The sequence below is a fragment of the Onychomys torridus genome, chromosome 1 (genome assembly GCF_903995425.1).
Source record: "Onychomys torridus chromosome 1, mOncTor1.1, whole genome shotgun sequence".
In the NCBI taxonomy this organism is placed as follows: Eukaryota; Metazoa; Chordata; class Mammalia; order Rodentia; family Cricetidae; genus Onychomys; species Onychomys torridus.
Window position 1 is genome coordinate 146,695,092 of NC_050443.1, and position 15,220 is coordinate 146,710,311.

General features: G+C 39.8%; 1 protein-coding gene across 2 annotated transcripts in view; it reads right to left on the reverse strand.

The window, feature by feature from the left end:
• Positions 1-15,220, reverse strand: part of Glis3 (GLIS family zinc finger 3) — a 428,158-nt gene that overhangs the window by 86,558 nt on the left and 326,380 nt on the right. For both annotated transcript variants that reach the window (XM_036191632.1, XM_036191640.1), the window contains 2 exons: positions 11,106-11,267; positions 7,039-7,149 (listed from right to left, as the gene is read on the reverse strand). In XM_036191632.1, coding sequence (XP_036047525.1) covers positions 7,039-7,149; positions 11,106-11,267 — 273 coding nt within the window. The remainder of the gene's footprint in view (positions 1-7,038; positions 7,150-11,105; positions 11,268-15,220) is intronic.

A 15,220-nucleotide genomic window follows, 5' to 3' on the forward strand; every position in this document is an offset into this window, starting at 1 on the left:
ACTACTGTCAATTGATCAGAGAAGCAATTGTTTTCATAAGGCAGTTGTGCCTGGGCAATGGACTGCCCCCAACCACCCATTAAAACCTATGCCAAAGGGTCCTCATTCTTTCTCACGGGGGTTGCCAGATGATATGAAACAACCACCATCTTTGATTTTATATGTTGAGTTTTGGGTTTTGATCCCAAGTAAGAGACCTCAGTGGGAATAGAAATAAGATGACCTTACCACCTACAACAAAATTTTGTGATGTAATCAAGAACAATGGCTCCAAGGAATAAAACACAAGACCTCACTCCTTAACAGCCTGTCATTTGTAAAGGCACTTTACACATCCTGCCACAAGACTGTTACACTATATTACTTTAACTAGGCAGTAATGTGTTACATTTGTTTCTGCTGAGGAGTATATTAAACATGTGAAGATGTGTTACTTCTGTTTCTGCTGCATTTGTTTAATTATATAAAGATGTGCTGCATTGGTTTCACGTTGCCTGCCTAGAGCACCTGATTGGTCTAATAAAAAGCTGAACAGTCACCGGGTGGTGGCGGGGCACACCTTTGATCCCAGCCCTCAGGAGGCAGAGGTAGGTGGATCTCGGTGAGTTCGAGGCCAGCCTAGTCTACACAGCGAGATCTAGGACAGGAACCCAAATCTACATTGAGAAACCCTGTTTCAAACAAACAAAGCTGAAAGGCCAATAGCTAGGCAGGAGAGGTGAGGTTGGTGCGCAGAGAGATTAAGTAGGTATGAGAGAGAAGAAAGAGAGGAGAGAAGATCAAGAAGGATGGAGAAAGAGAGGGACACACCCAGGGCCAGAAGCCAGGCAGGCACCAGCAACCCAGACACTGGAGGAAGCAGGAAAATAAGACATAAAGAAAGAAAGAAAGAAAGAGAGAGAGAGAGAGAGAGAGAGAGAGAGAGAGAGAAAGAAAGAAAGGAAGGAAGAAAGGTAAAAAGCCCCGAGGCAAAGTGTAGATGAAGAGAAACAGGTTAAATTAAGTTAAAAGAGATAGCCAGAAACGAGCCTAAGCTAGGCAGAGCATTCATTACTAGTAATAAATCTTCATGCCCTGATTTGAGAACTAGTTGGTGACCCAAAAGAGAGCCTACTATGCAAGTCTGTATCATCTGCCCAGGCACTCTATGCACCCTGTCAGGGACATGACTTCTCAGTTATCTCTTCTGCCTCGAAGCATGGTCTCCATTAGACCTGGAATCTTAGGAGTGCGGGGACAGCCTCCCCTCACTCAGAATCCTCAAGACCAGCCAAAGCTTCACCTGCCAATCAGGCTCCAAGAATCCAAAGTGATTACCAGAAGCCACTCCTTTCAAGGACTAGTCACTCTTGTGCCACCCAAACTAAATAGGCTGAAAAAAGAGGCAATCAAGCCAAGGCTAAAGTGGCAGCACAACTATGCAAATGTTCCCAAAACTGAGGATGCCAAAGCAGGAAGATCCCAAGTTCAAAGCCAGCCTGAGCTACACAGTGGTACCCTGTCTCGAAAACAAAACAAAACCCAAAGACAAACCAGACAACTATTCCTAAGGTGTTAGCAATACTAGGTTCTTTGAAAGCCATCTCAAACAGGAAATACAATAATTTGACTGAAATGACTTGTTTTCTTATAACACTGCAACCAATAACATTTTTTTTCACATTTCAAAAGTAGTATCTGTGTCCTCCTGCTCAGTTCCTGGGGTGACTTTTCTCAACTGTCTGCTCCTATAATCCATCTTTCATTGTTGTCCTTCTATTTTGTGACTTCGCACTGATGTCACCCCAATTTCCTGTGTGTCTACTGTCATCAGAATGTCAGTCTAAAAGGGCAGAAAACGTATCTCTTCTGTGTATTTGTTTCCTATAGTTCTAACAAGTGCCCGGCACACTTAATTGTAATTAATAAATATTTACAAAATTTAATAATGAAACTTTGAGACACTTTAAAAATATCTACTGGACAAGTAGCTTACTGAGCTGTAAAGGAAAAGGTCCTTTGGTCTGCCATCTTCTAGAAGGAATATTGTGTACCACACCGCTCTAAGAACTCTGCTAAGAAGAAAACCACTGAATACAATTCAGCTCAGTGTTTCCTCAACTTATATAGAAATAAATAACATTTATAAACAAGTATCTAGGAGGCTGGAGAGATTACTCAAAAGTTAATAGTATTTTTACTCCTGCAAAGGACTGGCTTCAGTTCCCATTACCCACATGGTGGCTCACAGCCCAGCAAAGCTCCAGTTCCAAGGTACCCAATGCCCCTTTCTGACCTCTAGGGGCACCAGGCAAAATGGTGCAGACATGCATGCAGGAAAAACACTCATACCCACCAACTAAAATAAACCTAAAAATAAGGATAACAACAGAAAACAAATAAAACCTATCTTATAACAGTCCATGGAGTTTGTTCCAAGAGTGGCACAGGGGCAATAGCTTTAATCACAGTTAAGACCTTGGGCCATTATCCCAGAGACTGTGGTGGTATTTTCCTCTACAGCTGAATGCAGCTCCTCTGATGACATAAAGAACACATGCTTAGTTCACTCATTGGTCATTCTCACTGACAACCTTCCTCAACTCCTCCTTCAACTCCTACAAGTGTGTATTCTTCTCAACAGCCCCTATCACCGTGCAGCATCAACATGCTTCAGAACTAAAGGTGGTATTATACTGGGTCAAGTTATCATAGAAGCCAGCAGGCAATTTATCAATGTATGATTGAATTTGTGATGATTTGCAAGGATGCTTTTCATCAAAATATAATAATTTATTTTCATCACTATTTTTCACCAAAAATGTTTCTTGTAAGAGCATCTCCCAGAAACTTTCTTGAAATTACGTTCCTCTCAGCTGAGGGGCCTGGGGATCCAGATATGTCTCACCATCATTCTGAGGTGTGATGTTAGTCATCCAATGTGATAACATACAGATGTTTGTGAGGTGTTTAAAAAAGAAAGACAACTTTGTACTCAGTGAATATCATCCCCATAGCAGAAGAATAATCTCACACACATCCACTAAAGTAGTGTTGTTACTAACGTGTGACAGGAGAGGCGGGCTCCCATATCCTATGGTCATAACTGTGGTGTGGGCCTAATACTCCATTAGTGATTTTAACTGTTTCCTGTTGAGGAACAAGGGAGACATAATTAAAGGGAACTGTGAAATTTGGGGAGGCACTTGAACATACACCCTACCTGCCAAAACACACCAAAGCATAAAACAATTCCTGGGAAAAGCAAGGTTCATTCATTATTTTGCTTCATACACCAATTTAAAGGAAAGTATTATTTCCATCTACCCTGTCAGGGTTCCAAGAACTACACAATACAAGGCAAACCCTTGGATTCCCTAAAGAACTACACAATACAAGGCAAACCCTTGGATTCCCTAAAGAATTACACAATACAAGGCAAACCCTTGGATTCCCTAATGAAGTTTATAGTGTGAGGATATTCTGGGGAAAGCTGGTGGCTTTAAACAGCCTGAAGAATTACCAGTTTCACCTGAAGAAAACTGCATTAAGTAATTTGCCCTCACATAGCCAGAAAGCCACACAAAATTGTCTCTAAGTATGAAATATAAACATTTGTAATTGCAGCAGCTTGTGCTGAGGTTGCAAAAGTGAATACCAATGATGTTCAACCAATCAAAGGTCAATGTCTAGCCAACATTTAGCAACTCATAGGAAGTTCAGAATCCTTATGGAAGTTCAGAATGGATAAAGATTCATGCCACCTCTAACTTTTGGCCAGGCATTGCTTACATTCATTTTTTTTAAAGTCCATTTGACAACAGGCTAGAGTTGAAGGAAACCCCTGTTCATGGTACTTCCAAGGTGAAAATGAAAAATTCTGATAAAACTCACAGCCTTGAGAAGAATTTCAAGTGGTCAATTGCCTTAGTCTTCTCTTATTTCACTCACGTACCAGCAAGAATTGAAGGACAGATTCTGTGCCTTTTGCTCTGGAGGATAAATTCTATTCTCAGTGGAGACCTTTACTGGCTGGTGGTTTGCATACTTTGCTACTTGTTTTATCAGCATGCCCCTGCCTCAGTGGACTGGAGAACTGCAACACACATATGATAAACAAGGCTGGATGACTGTTGGTTGATGGTGTGTGTGTGTGTGTGTGTGTGTGTGTGTGTGTGTGTGTGTGTGTGTGTGTGTACACGTACTTGATTTATGCAAACAAAAAGACTACTCTCTGAGTGCAACAATCCAAATTGTTCCTGTTCTTTTCCTTTCTTTGTACAGCTTGAATAATGTTTGGCTAAGATTCCACATTCATCTTATTTTTTAGTGGAATGTGTCAGATGTCTGGAAGGACCCTATGCCCATGGTCAGGGCACCACTCAAGAGCAACTCCTTTCCTGATATACATTATCTTATGGGTGCTTTGTTACTGGCTCCTACTTCAGAGTTGGGCCGCATAAAGCTGGCTACGTTAAGACAAACTAATGTCATTTAGTGTCTAGGGGGAGGTTGAGAAGAGGATTAGAGGTAGGCAGGGGATATTAAACAAGTCCATGACTAACAGGGTGTGACAGAAAAGAGTTTTACTCTTTTCAACAAAACAATTCCCTACGGCTGGGCCCATTACTCCACTGTGCCTTTATCACCTTGGAATTTTTATGGTTATTTTTGATGAATTCACATTTTTGTAAAGCCCTTTTTGAAATCATGCCAGTTTTCAATTTTTAATTAAAGTCGTAAATAATCTTAATTCTGCCTTAAAAGGTTTATTGTTTCTTTCTTTTTTTTATTACTGATGCCAGGAAATATTTCAAATACCAAGTCCTGACGTGAGTGAGCAATTAGAAGCTCTCTAAGGTCTAGTGACAACACTGTACCATGAAAATATAACACACTGGGATATCGGCATGAGATTTAGCAGCTTGGACAGACTGATTTGGGGTTATCAGCAGCTGCTTCTCTTGGAAAGACTCTGCCTCTTTTGTTAGATGAAGCAACTTTCATCATTTTCATTTCATGAACTAACCATCACAGATTTAGAAATGACTTTTTGGAAAGTCAACACTGTAAACTTGTCACTGAGGGCTGAACAAGGAAAGTCAACCAGATCTGATTCAGCCATTTGCCTAAATGTGGACACATTAGAGAAGGACCACACAAATCAAAATGAAGAAAGGGCTGTAATGGCTGACAGGAGACCATCCGACTGCCCCACCTTTGTTACCTAAACTGCCAGCCAAAGGCTGCAAGGGAACACAAAGATCCTGTTAAAGGATCCAATCATGATCACGTTATTTTAAGAGGAGCCACTGTTCTTTTAGTTTTATGTACATTAAAGAAAATCCCTTTGCGTTTCTAACTTCAAGTCATAGCCAAACCATGCCAAGGGATTCTGGATAACAATTTATTGGTATTCCAAAATAAAGAGATTTAAATATATTTCTAGAGGAAAAACATCACAATTGATTTACAAGATTGGTTTTGTAAGTAGTTAAGTATACCTGTCAAATCCTTATAGCTGAGTGTTTTCCCTTCTCAAAAGGAAGACTTGCTTAAAGTACTGTCTGTATATGAGCCCTCGAATGGCACTCAGGCTAGCACCTCAAGACAGAAAAAATGCAGCATCAAAAAAAAATAGAGAGGATTTCCCACCACTAAGTATCTAATACAGAAAAACTATGAAAACAATGTACAATTTTGACTAGAAGCCACAGTGACCGGAAAACCCTTGCCATAGATTTCATTGACTTGAAATAACTTGAGTCTTAACAGGCCCTTAAATTTGTTATAAAGTCCCCTTAAATAAATCAGGTAACTGACTCAGTATAAATGTAGCACAAAAAGAACCAAGTTAATGCAACATGTTTCTGCCACAGACAGAAGGTCCTAGTTTGTTCAAACATTTAAAAGCTCGGGTGCCATAGAGCTCAGGAGGTGAAGTGCTCGGTGTGAGAGCATGAGGACCAGAGTTCAGTCTGAGGAATATACCACCTATGGCAGCGCGTGAATGTGTGTGCTGGCCTGTGTGTATGTAGTTGTAAGCCACCTGTGGTGGCATGTGCGTGGGTATTCATAAGCCAACTGTGGAGCATGTGCATAAGTGTGGGGGCCTGTGCATGTGCACTGATAAGCCATCTATGGTGGCATGTGCATGGGTATTGATAAGTCAACTGTGGAGCATGTGCGTATGTGTGGAGTGTGCGTGGGTGTTGATAAGCCAACTGTGGTGGCACTCACTTGTGTATTCACTACTTGAGAGGAGGACATAAAAGTGGACAGCTCCTGAGGAACAATACCCAAAGCTGGCCTCTTCCCACAGGTGTGTACACATGTGCACTCACCTACACATAAATCTGCATATGAACCCATACCCACCACACAGCCCATAAAAACTCAGTGACTTAATAACTTAAGTTAATCCCCTATCTCAGAAGGTTTGGAAGGCTGGCCAGCCAGTCACAGGACTGTATGAAGTTGATAGAGCAAAACAGACAGGCAACATGGATGACCTTTGACATTTATTCCAAATCTGTAACAACGTAGTATCTGCAGATTTTGAAATCTGCATTAATCCCTCACTGATGCCAAAGTCATTTAGGTTCAGTACTTTGCCCCTCCCCCTCTGATTTCATATATAGTGCCCATCAAGTATCTTCTCTCAAGCCAACCATGGGGAATGCTCTCTGCAAATCCTAGAGAATCACCCAAGTTCTTCATTAGAGTGGAAATTACTTGGGCTAGCTGGTACTTTTATGAATAAGTATTTCTCCAGAAAGAGCTTCTAGAAATTTCAATAAAAGCTTTTTGCTATTAACATTTCCTGGGGTTTGTGGCTGGCATTAATTTTCTCTGCAAGCTTCCCCAGAAATTTTTATGTGACTGTATTAGCTATGCCAACTACAGCTTTGCTGAGGCCTCAGGGAAGACATCCCTCCTCAGTATCAAGCCTAGGACATCTTCAAAGTTGAAGGATTCCAAGGCTCCACAAAAGCTCTGTGACTGCAAGAGTAATTCAAACATGCCTTTCCTGGCTGGAAAATTCTCTTTGAATTTTACCTTTTTCCTTGCTTGTTGCTCTTTGGAAGAATGTGCCTTCACGTGCTTTCTTAGGGAGCTTGGGTCTGTGTAGCGTTTTGCACATCCTGGAATTTGACAAGCATAAGGTTTCTGAACGAGAAAGAGAGAAAGAAAGAGCTGTGGTTAAATCACAAAGGTAACAGGGTCATGCTTTATTCAGACTGCTCAGAGCATGAACTGCTACCAAATGAGAGATGTCAAGTGCAGGGTAATACTCATGCATTTTAATTAGAACACCCAGGAATTCTGCATCATGGTGATGAGAAGTGTAAACTTTCAAAATGCCCCACAGAGATGCCCTATCCTTGATTTTAAGAAATTACCTTGCATTGCAGTGTAACCATAAAATCTCTTGTGGAAATTTAACGTGGAAGTTATACTTACATACTTACAGTTATCTCCCTGAGAAAATCTTTGGTACTGTCAGAAACAGTAAACAGATTCTTTAAGGATTCGGGTAAAGAAGCTGTAGAAAAGTCCAGAAAAGACTGGGTGAGGTTCAAAGGGGACCTGATTCAGAAAGAAGGAAAGAATTAAGAAGGAAAAATTAGTATAAAGTGAGCAAGAAATAGTAGGTCTCAAACAACAGACACATGGAAACTCAGCCAGAAGAACAGTAATATTATTAGTCACAGAGAAATCAAGGCTGAGTTACATGAATGAGCCGTCAGTGGATAGACAAGGGTGCAAACATGCCCCTTCCAATCCCCCGTGTAGCAGAGAGACAGAACTATATGCAAATGTGAGAGGTGTCCCCAAGCACTTGGCACCTAGAGTAGAAATGAATGTGTGACTTGGGTGGGAGGGTAAGAACAATTCAAATGCATTCTGACGTCAGCATTGCGTCATCCCCTACTACTGACTCATCAAGGGTTTGGAGACAATGACTTTGCCTGCAAGCTAAACCAAAATCTGCTGTCTATTCCAGTAACTTAAAAAAAAAAAAAAAAAAAAAAGAAAAGAAAAAGAAAAAGAAAGCAAGAAAAACAGGAGTAATTGAGTAGACAAGATAATTATTATCTACTTGAGAAATGAGACCGTGGCCTGTATGGTGCAATAGGAGAAAGATCTGAAGTCTTTCTCCAAATGGTAAGATTCCTCTTGGGAAGTCTGCTGTGTTCCGGACAAGAGCACACCACGGCTACTCTTATTCTGCCATGGGCTTGTTCTCGTGTGTGTATCATTTTCTGAGTAAACATGTGGACTTTCTTATTGATTTGCTGGGAGCAATATTTAGACCTCACTGACATTTTGCCATTCTTTTCATCCCCCAAACAAGATAGAATCATGGGATATCATTTCATTTGAAATGTCTGATTTGAATATTGGATATGATTACTCACTGACTGATCTTGATTTATTTTTGATTGATTAATTGAATAACCCAAGATTATGCCTCTAGAATGTGCTGGGCACTGTATTAAATTATAAGAAACTCTAACAATATGATGGATGAACCAGGCTCTTACCTGACTTGTTTTTTAAGTGAGAAGTTATTGGCTAAAGGTACTCGTTCAGAGGTTTCCCTAGGGGAACAGAGATTCTGCTTTAACCTGGGCATCTTCTCTGAGTTCATCTGGCCTTTCTGAATCATCCTTCCCTACAGTGTCTTCTCCTCAGAGGAGCTAGTGTCCATCCTTAAGAGTAGTTTCAGCATGAGCACACACACTTGAGAATCCGAGCAAGAAGGGGTACTTCATGGGAAAAGTTTTATGAACACTGGTGCGCTCTAGAAATCTAAGATACTGTACATGGGGTCGGGGATGCCATTTGACATTTGATTTAAAATACTCCTTAGAGGAAGCTTAATACACACCATTCCTCCCAACTGGCCTTGAGGCTTCCCCTGTGGATGCCACTTGCGGCCAGGATGCCAATCAGCTGTCGGGCTCCCTTGTGGACAACAGTGCTATCCTGCTATTTTTATCTCCAATTACCCAAGCTGTAAATGGCATACTATACTCCATCAAAAGAGCATTTCATTCTTTTTCTGCCTGTCCTCAGTAATTACTTCTCTTATTTAGATTTAAGATGTTAATAGAGAAATGTATTAATAAAAAATTCCAGGGTTATTATAATGAACTCAATATTCTTTGTAAGGAAAACCTTTTTCCTGAGTAAAGAATTTGTTTAGTTGAAAAGGATACCTTTATCCAAAAATCCTGACAGCTTTTGTAAATGGAGTGATTAATGAAAAAGAACACAAATTTAAGTTATAAATTCCTCAAACAGCTATAGTTTGCTTTGGAAAACAAGCATTTAATTTCTATATGCTCTTAAGGGTTTACCAATTTGTTAAAAGAAGTAAACATCTGACTAGGAGACAGTTTGGATCTTAAGGAAAAATGATAATTTTAACATGTAATAAAGAAAAATCTTCTTTAACAACATAAAAATGACTAAGTTTTAAGAGATGTTGCACTGAAACCAAATCATAAAATCATTTCTTAGGCAGTTTTATTTAAAAGTTTTAAAGGGCTATACATTTTAATGATGAAATTATTTTATAAAATGCTTTATGTGAGTAGTTAAAATTAGTGCCAAAAAAGGGTATTGTTGAAAAACAACACATTTCCTCAAGGATGGCTTTGAAACTACAGAGAATTGGTTAACTGGAAAAATTCTCAAGACAATCTTATTTTATGAACGGTCACACTTCCATAAGGTTTAAAGACAAACTGGAAAATATAGTGAGTTAGACTAAGACCATTTCATATACAACAAAATAGGACATTTAACATAATTTATTCCAATTTTTGTACGTTAAAAAGTGTGAGCACTTTTCATATATTTATGTAATGTTCTATTCTATTGATCCTAAACAAATCAATGAATTCAATTTGGCAGTAAAAGTTTATCCTTTGCCCATATTGTGTTAACTATGTTTCAGGTATTTACCAGACAAACCATCACATCTATGCATATTAGGAGATAATTTTGTTTAGAAAGGTTATATGACATACATAGCTAAAATGACTTCTACAAATATGACTAATGGAGACTAATATAAAATGTAATAAATATGTCAACTATAACATCAAAAGAATCTTAAATATGTATGAGAAGGTGTGTAGAAATAACAGTATCTTTTCAAAATTCAGGCTCTGGTGTAGTTTAATAATAGACATCAGAATGTTAACACTGAGAAAGTACTGTCATGAATACATTATTTGCAGGAACGTGGGAGAAGAGATCTGTGATGTGTATAATACATTTATCCCAATGGCTTTGTCAAGTGAAGTGAAATTACACAGCATCTACCTGGCCTCCTGTAAAGAAAATGGCATCAAAGTCTGAGAATGCAAAGGAGTGTTATCTACATAATGGGGGAAATAAAAGACAAAAGTTACACAGAAACAGCATTTGCAAGGAGCAAAATGGAGCAGCATTAAGGGAGTTAAGGGTGTGAAAATAAAAACGCAATTGTTCTCATAAGGTTGATAAAAAAAGGATGTGTGGCTGCTAACACAGAAAAAGCAGGCATGAAATGAACTCGGGGAAAGAGCTGTTCTGTCTTTTTAGATCAATTGCAGGTGAAAACAGCAGATGGTTTTCTAAAACCAAAGACCGGATTCATGCTCAACACCATGCTCTCTGAAAACTCAGGTCAAAAGGACAGGAACACAGGGTCAACACATAAACGTTGTATGTCATATTCTTTCCAATTGCGTACATTGTCTATTTTGGTACAGCCTGACACACTCACTGATAATTACTTTAATTATCTCAAGTGGCCATTTTGTGTGTCAACATCTACTGCATGATAGCCCCTGAACTGCTTCTGCTTTCTACAGAGAAGAGACTAAATAACCCCCTGATCCTAGAAAGATCTAACATGTAGTATAATTCACAACTACAAATAAAAAAATAAAAAAGCAGCAGCTACACAGGGCACCCCTGTGGGCACTTCCCTGTGTTCTACTGTGCTTGGCACTGCCCCTGTGACCTGCAGACCATAAATCAAACACCTACACCATCCTACCACAGAGGGGCCCTTTGGCACACACAGCTGAGGCTGGAAGGTGGCAAGCCCCTGCGGTCCTTACAGTGTCAAGATGTGTCCTCTGGTGCTTGGCCCGGTCACTGGAGTTGCTGAAAGCCTTCTGGCAGCCTGGGTGTTGGCACAGGTATGGTTTCTCACCCGTGTGGCTCCGCAAGTGAATCTTGAGGTTCTCAAGTCTTGAAAAGGCCTTCTTGCAGCCTTCAAACTGTAAAAAGAAAACAAGTTCGGGTTATTGAGAAGGACCTCCAAATGCCTGAGATGACGGAGGAAAAACAACCATTAGTTTGTACTTAGCTAACAGTAAGATGAATTTAAATCCAAACAGTAGCAAATACTGCTTCTAAAAATACCCATATGCTTATGTGAACTGCATCTTTTCCACAGTATATACATGCCATGTTCCATACCAGATTTTGGTCCCAAACTGATTCCTGTGATTACTTATGTCAGAGAAAATTCACTGTGAGCCATCTGGTTCAATCAATAGAAACATAGTAATGTGTATTTTAAAGATTTATTAAAAAATTAACACACTTTTCAATTTCCAAATTGTTCTACACTGAAGAAACTGGAAAGGAAGAAACTTTCAACAACTATTGAAACAAACAAGAGAAATCAGAGTGATATATGACAGAAAAAGAAGACAGGAAAGGTCTCAGAATGTAGGATGAGGACAGGAGGTATCTACTAGATCAAGTCAATCAGACAGAAGCTTAACTATTTGTCCAAGTGTTTCAATGTCCACATGAGAGGTCAATGTTAGCACACAGAGTGATGACAAGCTTGTGAGTAAGCTTTCAAAATACTTTTAAAAGGAACTAAGAGACAGAGGATTCACTTAGCACTAAATCATTCAAAATAAAACCATTTATTATTATTATTATTATTATTATTATTATTATTATTATTGAAATTTTACCACCTAAATATGAATAAGAGAAAGATAAAAAGTTGGTGATGTTTAAATGTATGTTTATAGTTTGTTTATAACACATATGGAGAATAGCTTTAATTTAATATATCGTCTATGGACAAATTATTATAGGGTCACAATGATGCTAACATTTAACATGACAGTAAGGACATATGTTGGGGAAAACCCTGCAAGCAAAGGATAAAGGTGAGGTGAAGACATTTTTGGTGCAAAGCCCTAGAAAAAAATTATGTGAATTTAACACATTATATCCACTAAAGTTCTCATTATTAAGTCTAGTTAGGGAAATGGAAAACAAAACATGGTATGTTTAGAGTGATTAAGATATCTGAGGTGTTGTTTTTTTGTTTTGTTTTGTTTTTGTTTTTTTGTTTTTTAGAGCAATGTAGGGGGAAACGAAGAGATGGACATGGATACAAGTAAGGCGGGTAAGAGAAGGCGTGTTCTCGTTCGGAATTAGTCAATATTACTTAGATGTGCTACAAAGACCTCATGAACCGCCTTCGTTCCCTCGCTGACTATAACAGATGGTGTAGAACGCTGGTTGTGAAGGTTTCAGTAGCTGGAAGTCTCATCCTTAAGTAAAGGGTGAAGGAAGTAGAAAGAACAGTCGACTATGTCACATCTCCATCTATTTAAGTTGATCACATTCTGCATGCTGGAGTATTTTAAGACATTTATGAAAGTTGCACTTATTTTTGATTGAGAGTTATACATGTCTCACAGACATATGTTGGTTTATTTCAATTTTGATATTTTGCTTAAAATAATTTTTGGTGTTTTCCTGATTTCTATTTCACATAAAAAATAAATTTAGCCTGAACAAAGAATGCTGACAGAGCTGACGGCGTCTTCACAGCCAAGGGCATAGAATACCACACTGCTGGGGGAGGGGAGAGGGCTACGATTTATGGGGCCTTAGTCCTGCAAATTTTCAAATACATCTCAAGTTCAGGGATCAAAGGGTTCTAATTTAACTCCTAATTCATAGCGAAAAGGTCTCTGCCAAGCAAACGTCTGCTTTTAAGGTTCACTCTGAATAAAGAATCATAGCAAAGTCCTGGAACCCAGTTTATTTTGCTTGGGATGACCTAGTCGAGCACACTTGGTTTTGAAGTGAGCTTGCGGTTTTGGACATGCTGAGCCTGTAGCCTCTTCCTTCGCAAGGCTCTTTCTTAGGGCAGATGTCATTCTGGGGCCAGGTCCAGTGGAACGCACCCAGAACTGGGTGGGACTGGACCTCTCGTTCTTTCACAGTCACTGCAAATCTCACAGAGGAAGCTGCATTGCTTTGGCACCAATGTGAGAGTGGAGAACAAGTGATAGCTTGGATAACAAGGTTTCTATGACTACCAGACACCAAGACCCTTGGTCCACCTCTCCCATAGGATGAGAACCCCAGCTGTGTGCTTGGATGGTGCAGCCTGTCCATGTGATCACATATAAGGCATATGCAGCCAGCAATTCATCATCCTTTCAACGTAATGTCCATTTAACTGTCCGTTTAGAATTAGGATGGAACTGGTTGCCACTATTGCTATTTACACAACCAATACTCAACAAACGAAAGCTCTGGCATTCCAAGTTCCAGTGAGGAAGAGAATACCCTGACCACATGAAATAGCAATGCTTCAGGACAACATGGCCTTCCAGATAGGACAGGAGAGCAAGAAGATAATCTGTAAAATAATGGAAATCTAGCTGACATCAGATGTTTCTGCCGCGACAAGAGTGGCCAGAGAACAGAGGGAAGTGTGGTCGTATCTTCAGGGTAAACAATTACAGACAGAGAGCATGACCTCACTGAACTGTGTGAGTGAGGGCAGGCCTTAGAAAGCAGTAGCTCCTATTAGACATCAACCCCTCACTCTCGCTGAAAAAAACTCACTTGAAGAATCTATGGGCCCAGGCCCTCAAGGCCTGGAAGATGGCTTGGTGGAGGGCCTAAGGCCAAATGGCTCAGAGTCTCCTGAACGGACTTGTCGGGATTCTGTAAGAGGAAAGAGGGCCACTGCTTCTCCAATGGCATCTGGATGGAACTTGAAAGCGAACAATTTTATAAAGAAGTGTTATCATTCATTATGGGAATAACCTTGCAATTCAGCACAAGAATTTCCTCTCCCTGAGGCAGTTTCACCCCTACACTCACAAGTTCAATTAAAAATAAACTAACATTTAGGCAGGCTTACAAAAAAATTAATTAATAAAAAATCTCAAATGGCTAAAAGTGGATTCTTGGAGAGTCTGGGCCGATGGATGCCTTTTAATCCTCTTAGATTTCTTCCATGGCTCTCGATCAGCTATTGAAGGTGTTGAACCTTGAGGACCAACACCTGAATATAGGGAAGTCATGAATTAGGAATATTTTCTGAGTTTAATTTACATGTTTTCTCAGTGTGGTTCTCACAGTTCAAGATATACCCAGAGAGCTAAGATACACACTACCAACTGGTTGATCTTTATCCCTGCTGTGGTTCAAAGCTTCATCTCAGGTCCCTTCTTCCCTGGATTGACTCTGAAGCCATGCATCTGAAAACAAGTAAGCCATAATTGAATCACAAGTCCTGATTTGTCCTTAACTCAAAAACAGATATTATACAGGAAGATGAGAGAAAAGCAAACCACAATCAAACAGGAGTCTTCAAAGGGGAAGAGAAAGGAATAAAATAAGATTTTAAGAAAGAGGAAAAAAAACACATAGAGCAATAATGGGGTTGGGACAACAGGCATGGGAGATGGTATTCACTCAGTATTTAGTCCATGCTAAGTCTTTTCTCCTTGCTATTCCTTTGATCTAAATAGTACCTGCTCTCTGAATAAACCCTATGAACATGTTCCACTGTCTGCTGCTAGGAGTCAAAAAATGAATAAAACTCAATGTTTCTTCATGCAAAGATGACAGAAGCCAAACACAGTATGTATGGCTGGGCAGGTTATACACCAGGAGACCCTGAGCAATGGTACTCAGAGCCACGATGACAAGGCCAGCACCAGTATCCTCAAGGAACTTGTCAGAAGCATGGATTCTTTGATTCCCACCTCAGAACCCAAACTCTAGGGGTAGGGCCCATGTACCTAAGTGGGAACCAGCTCTCTAGGATCTAGGAGATACCCTCTAGGCTGTGATCATCGTCTACCTCCTTAGGCAAATCCCATGACAGAAGGAAAATGCTTCAGCACTCACCATTTCCCCTTCAGCCTGTCATCTGAACTTGTCTAGCAGC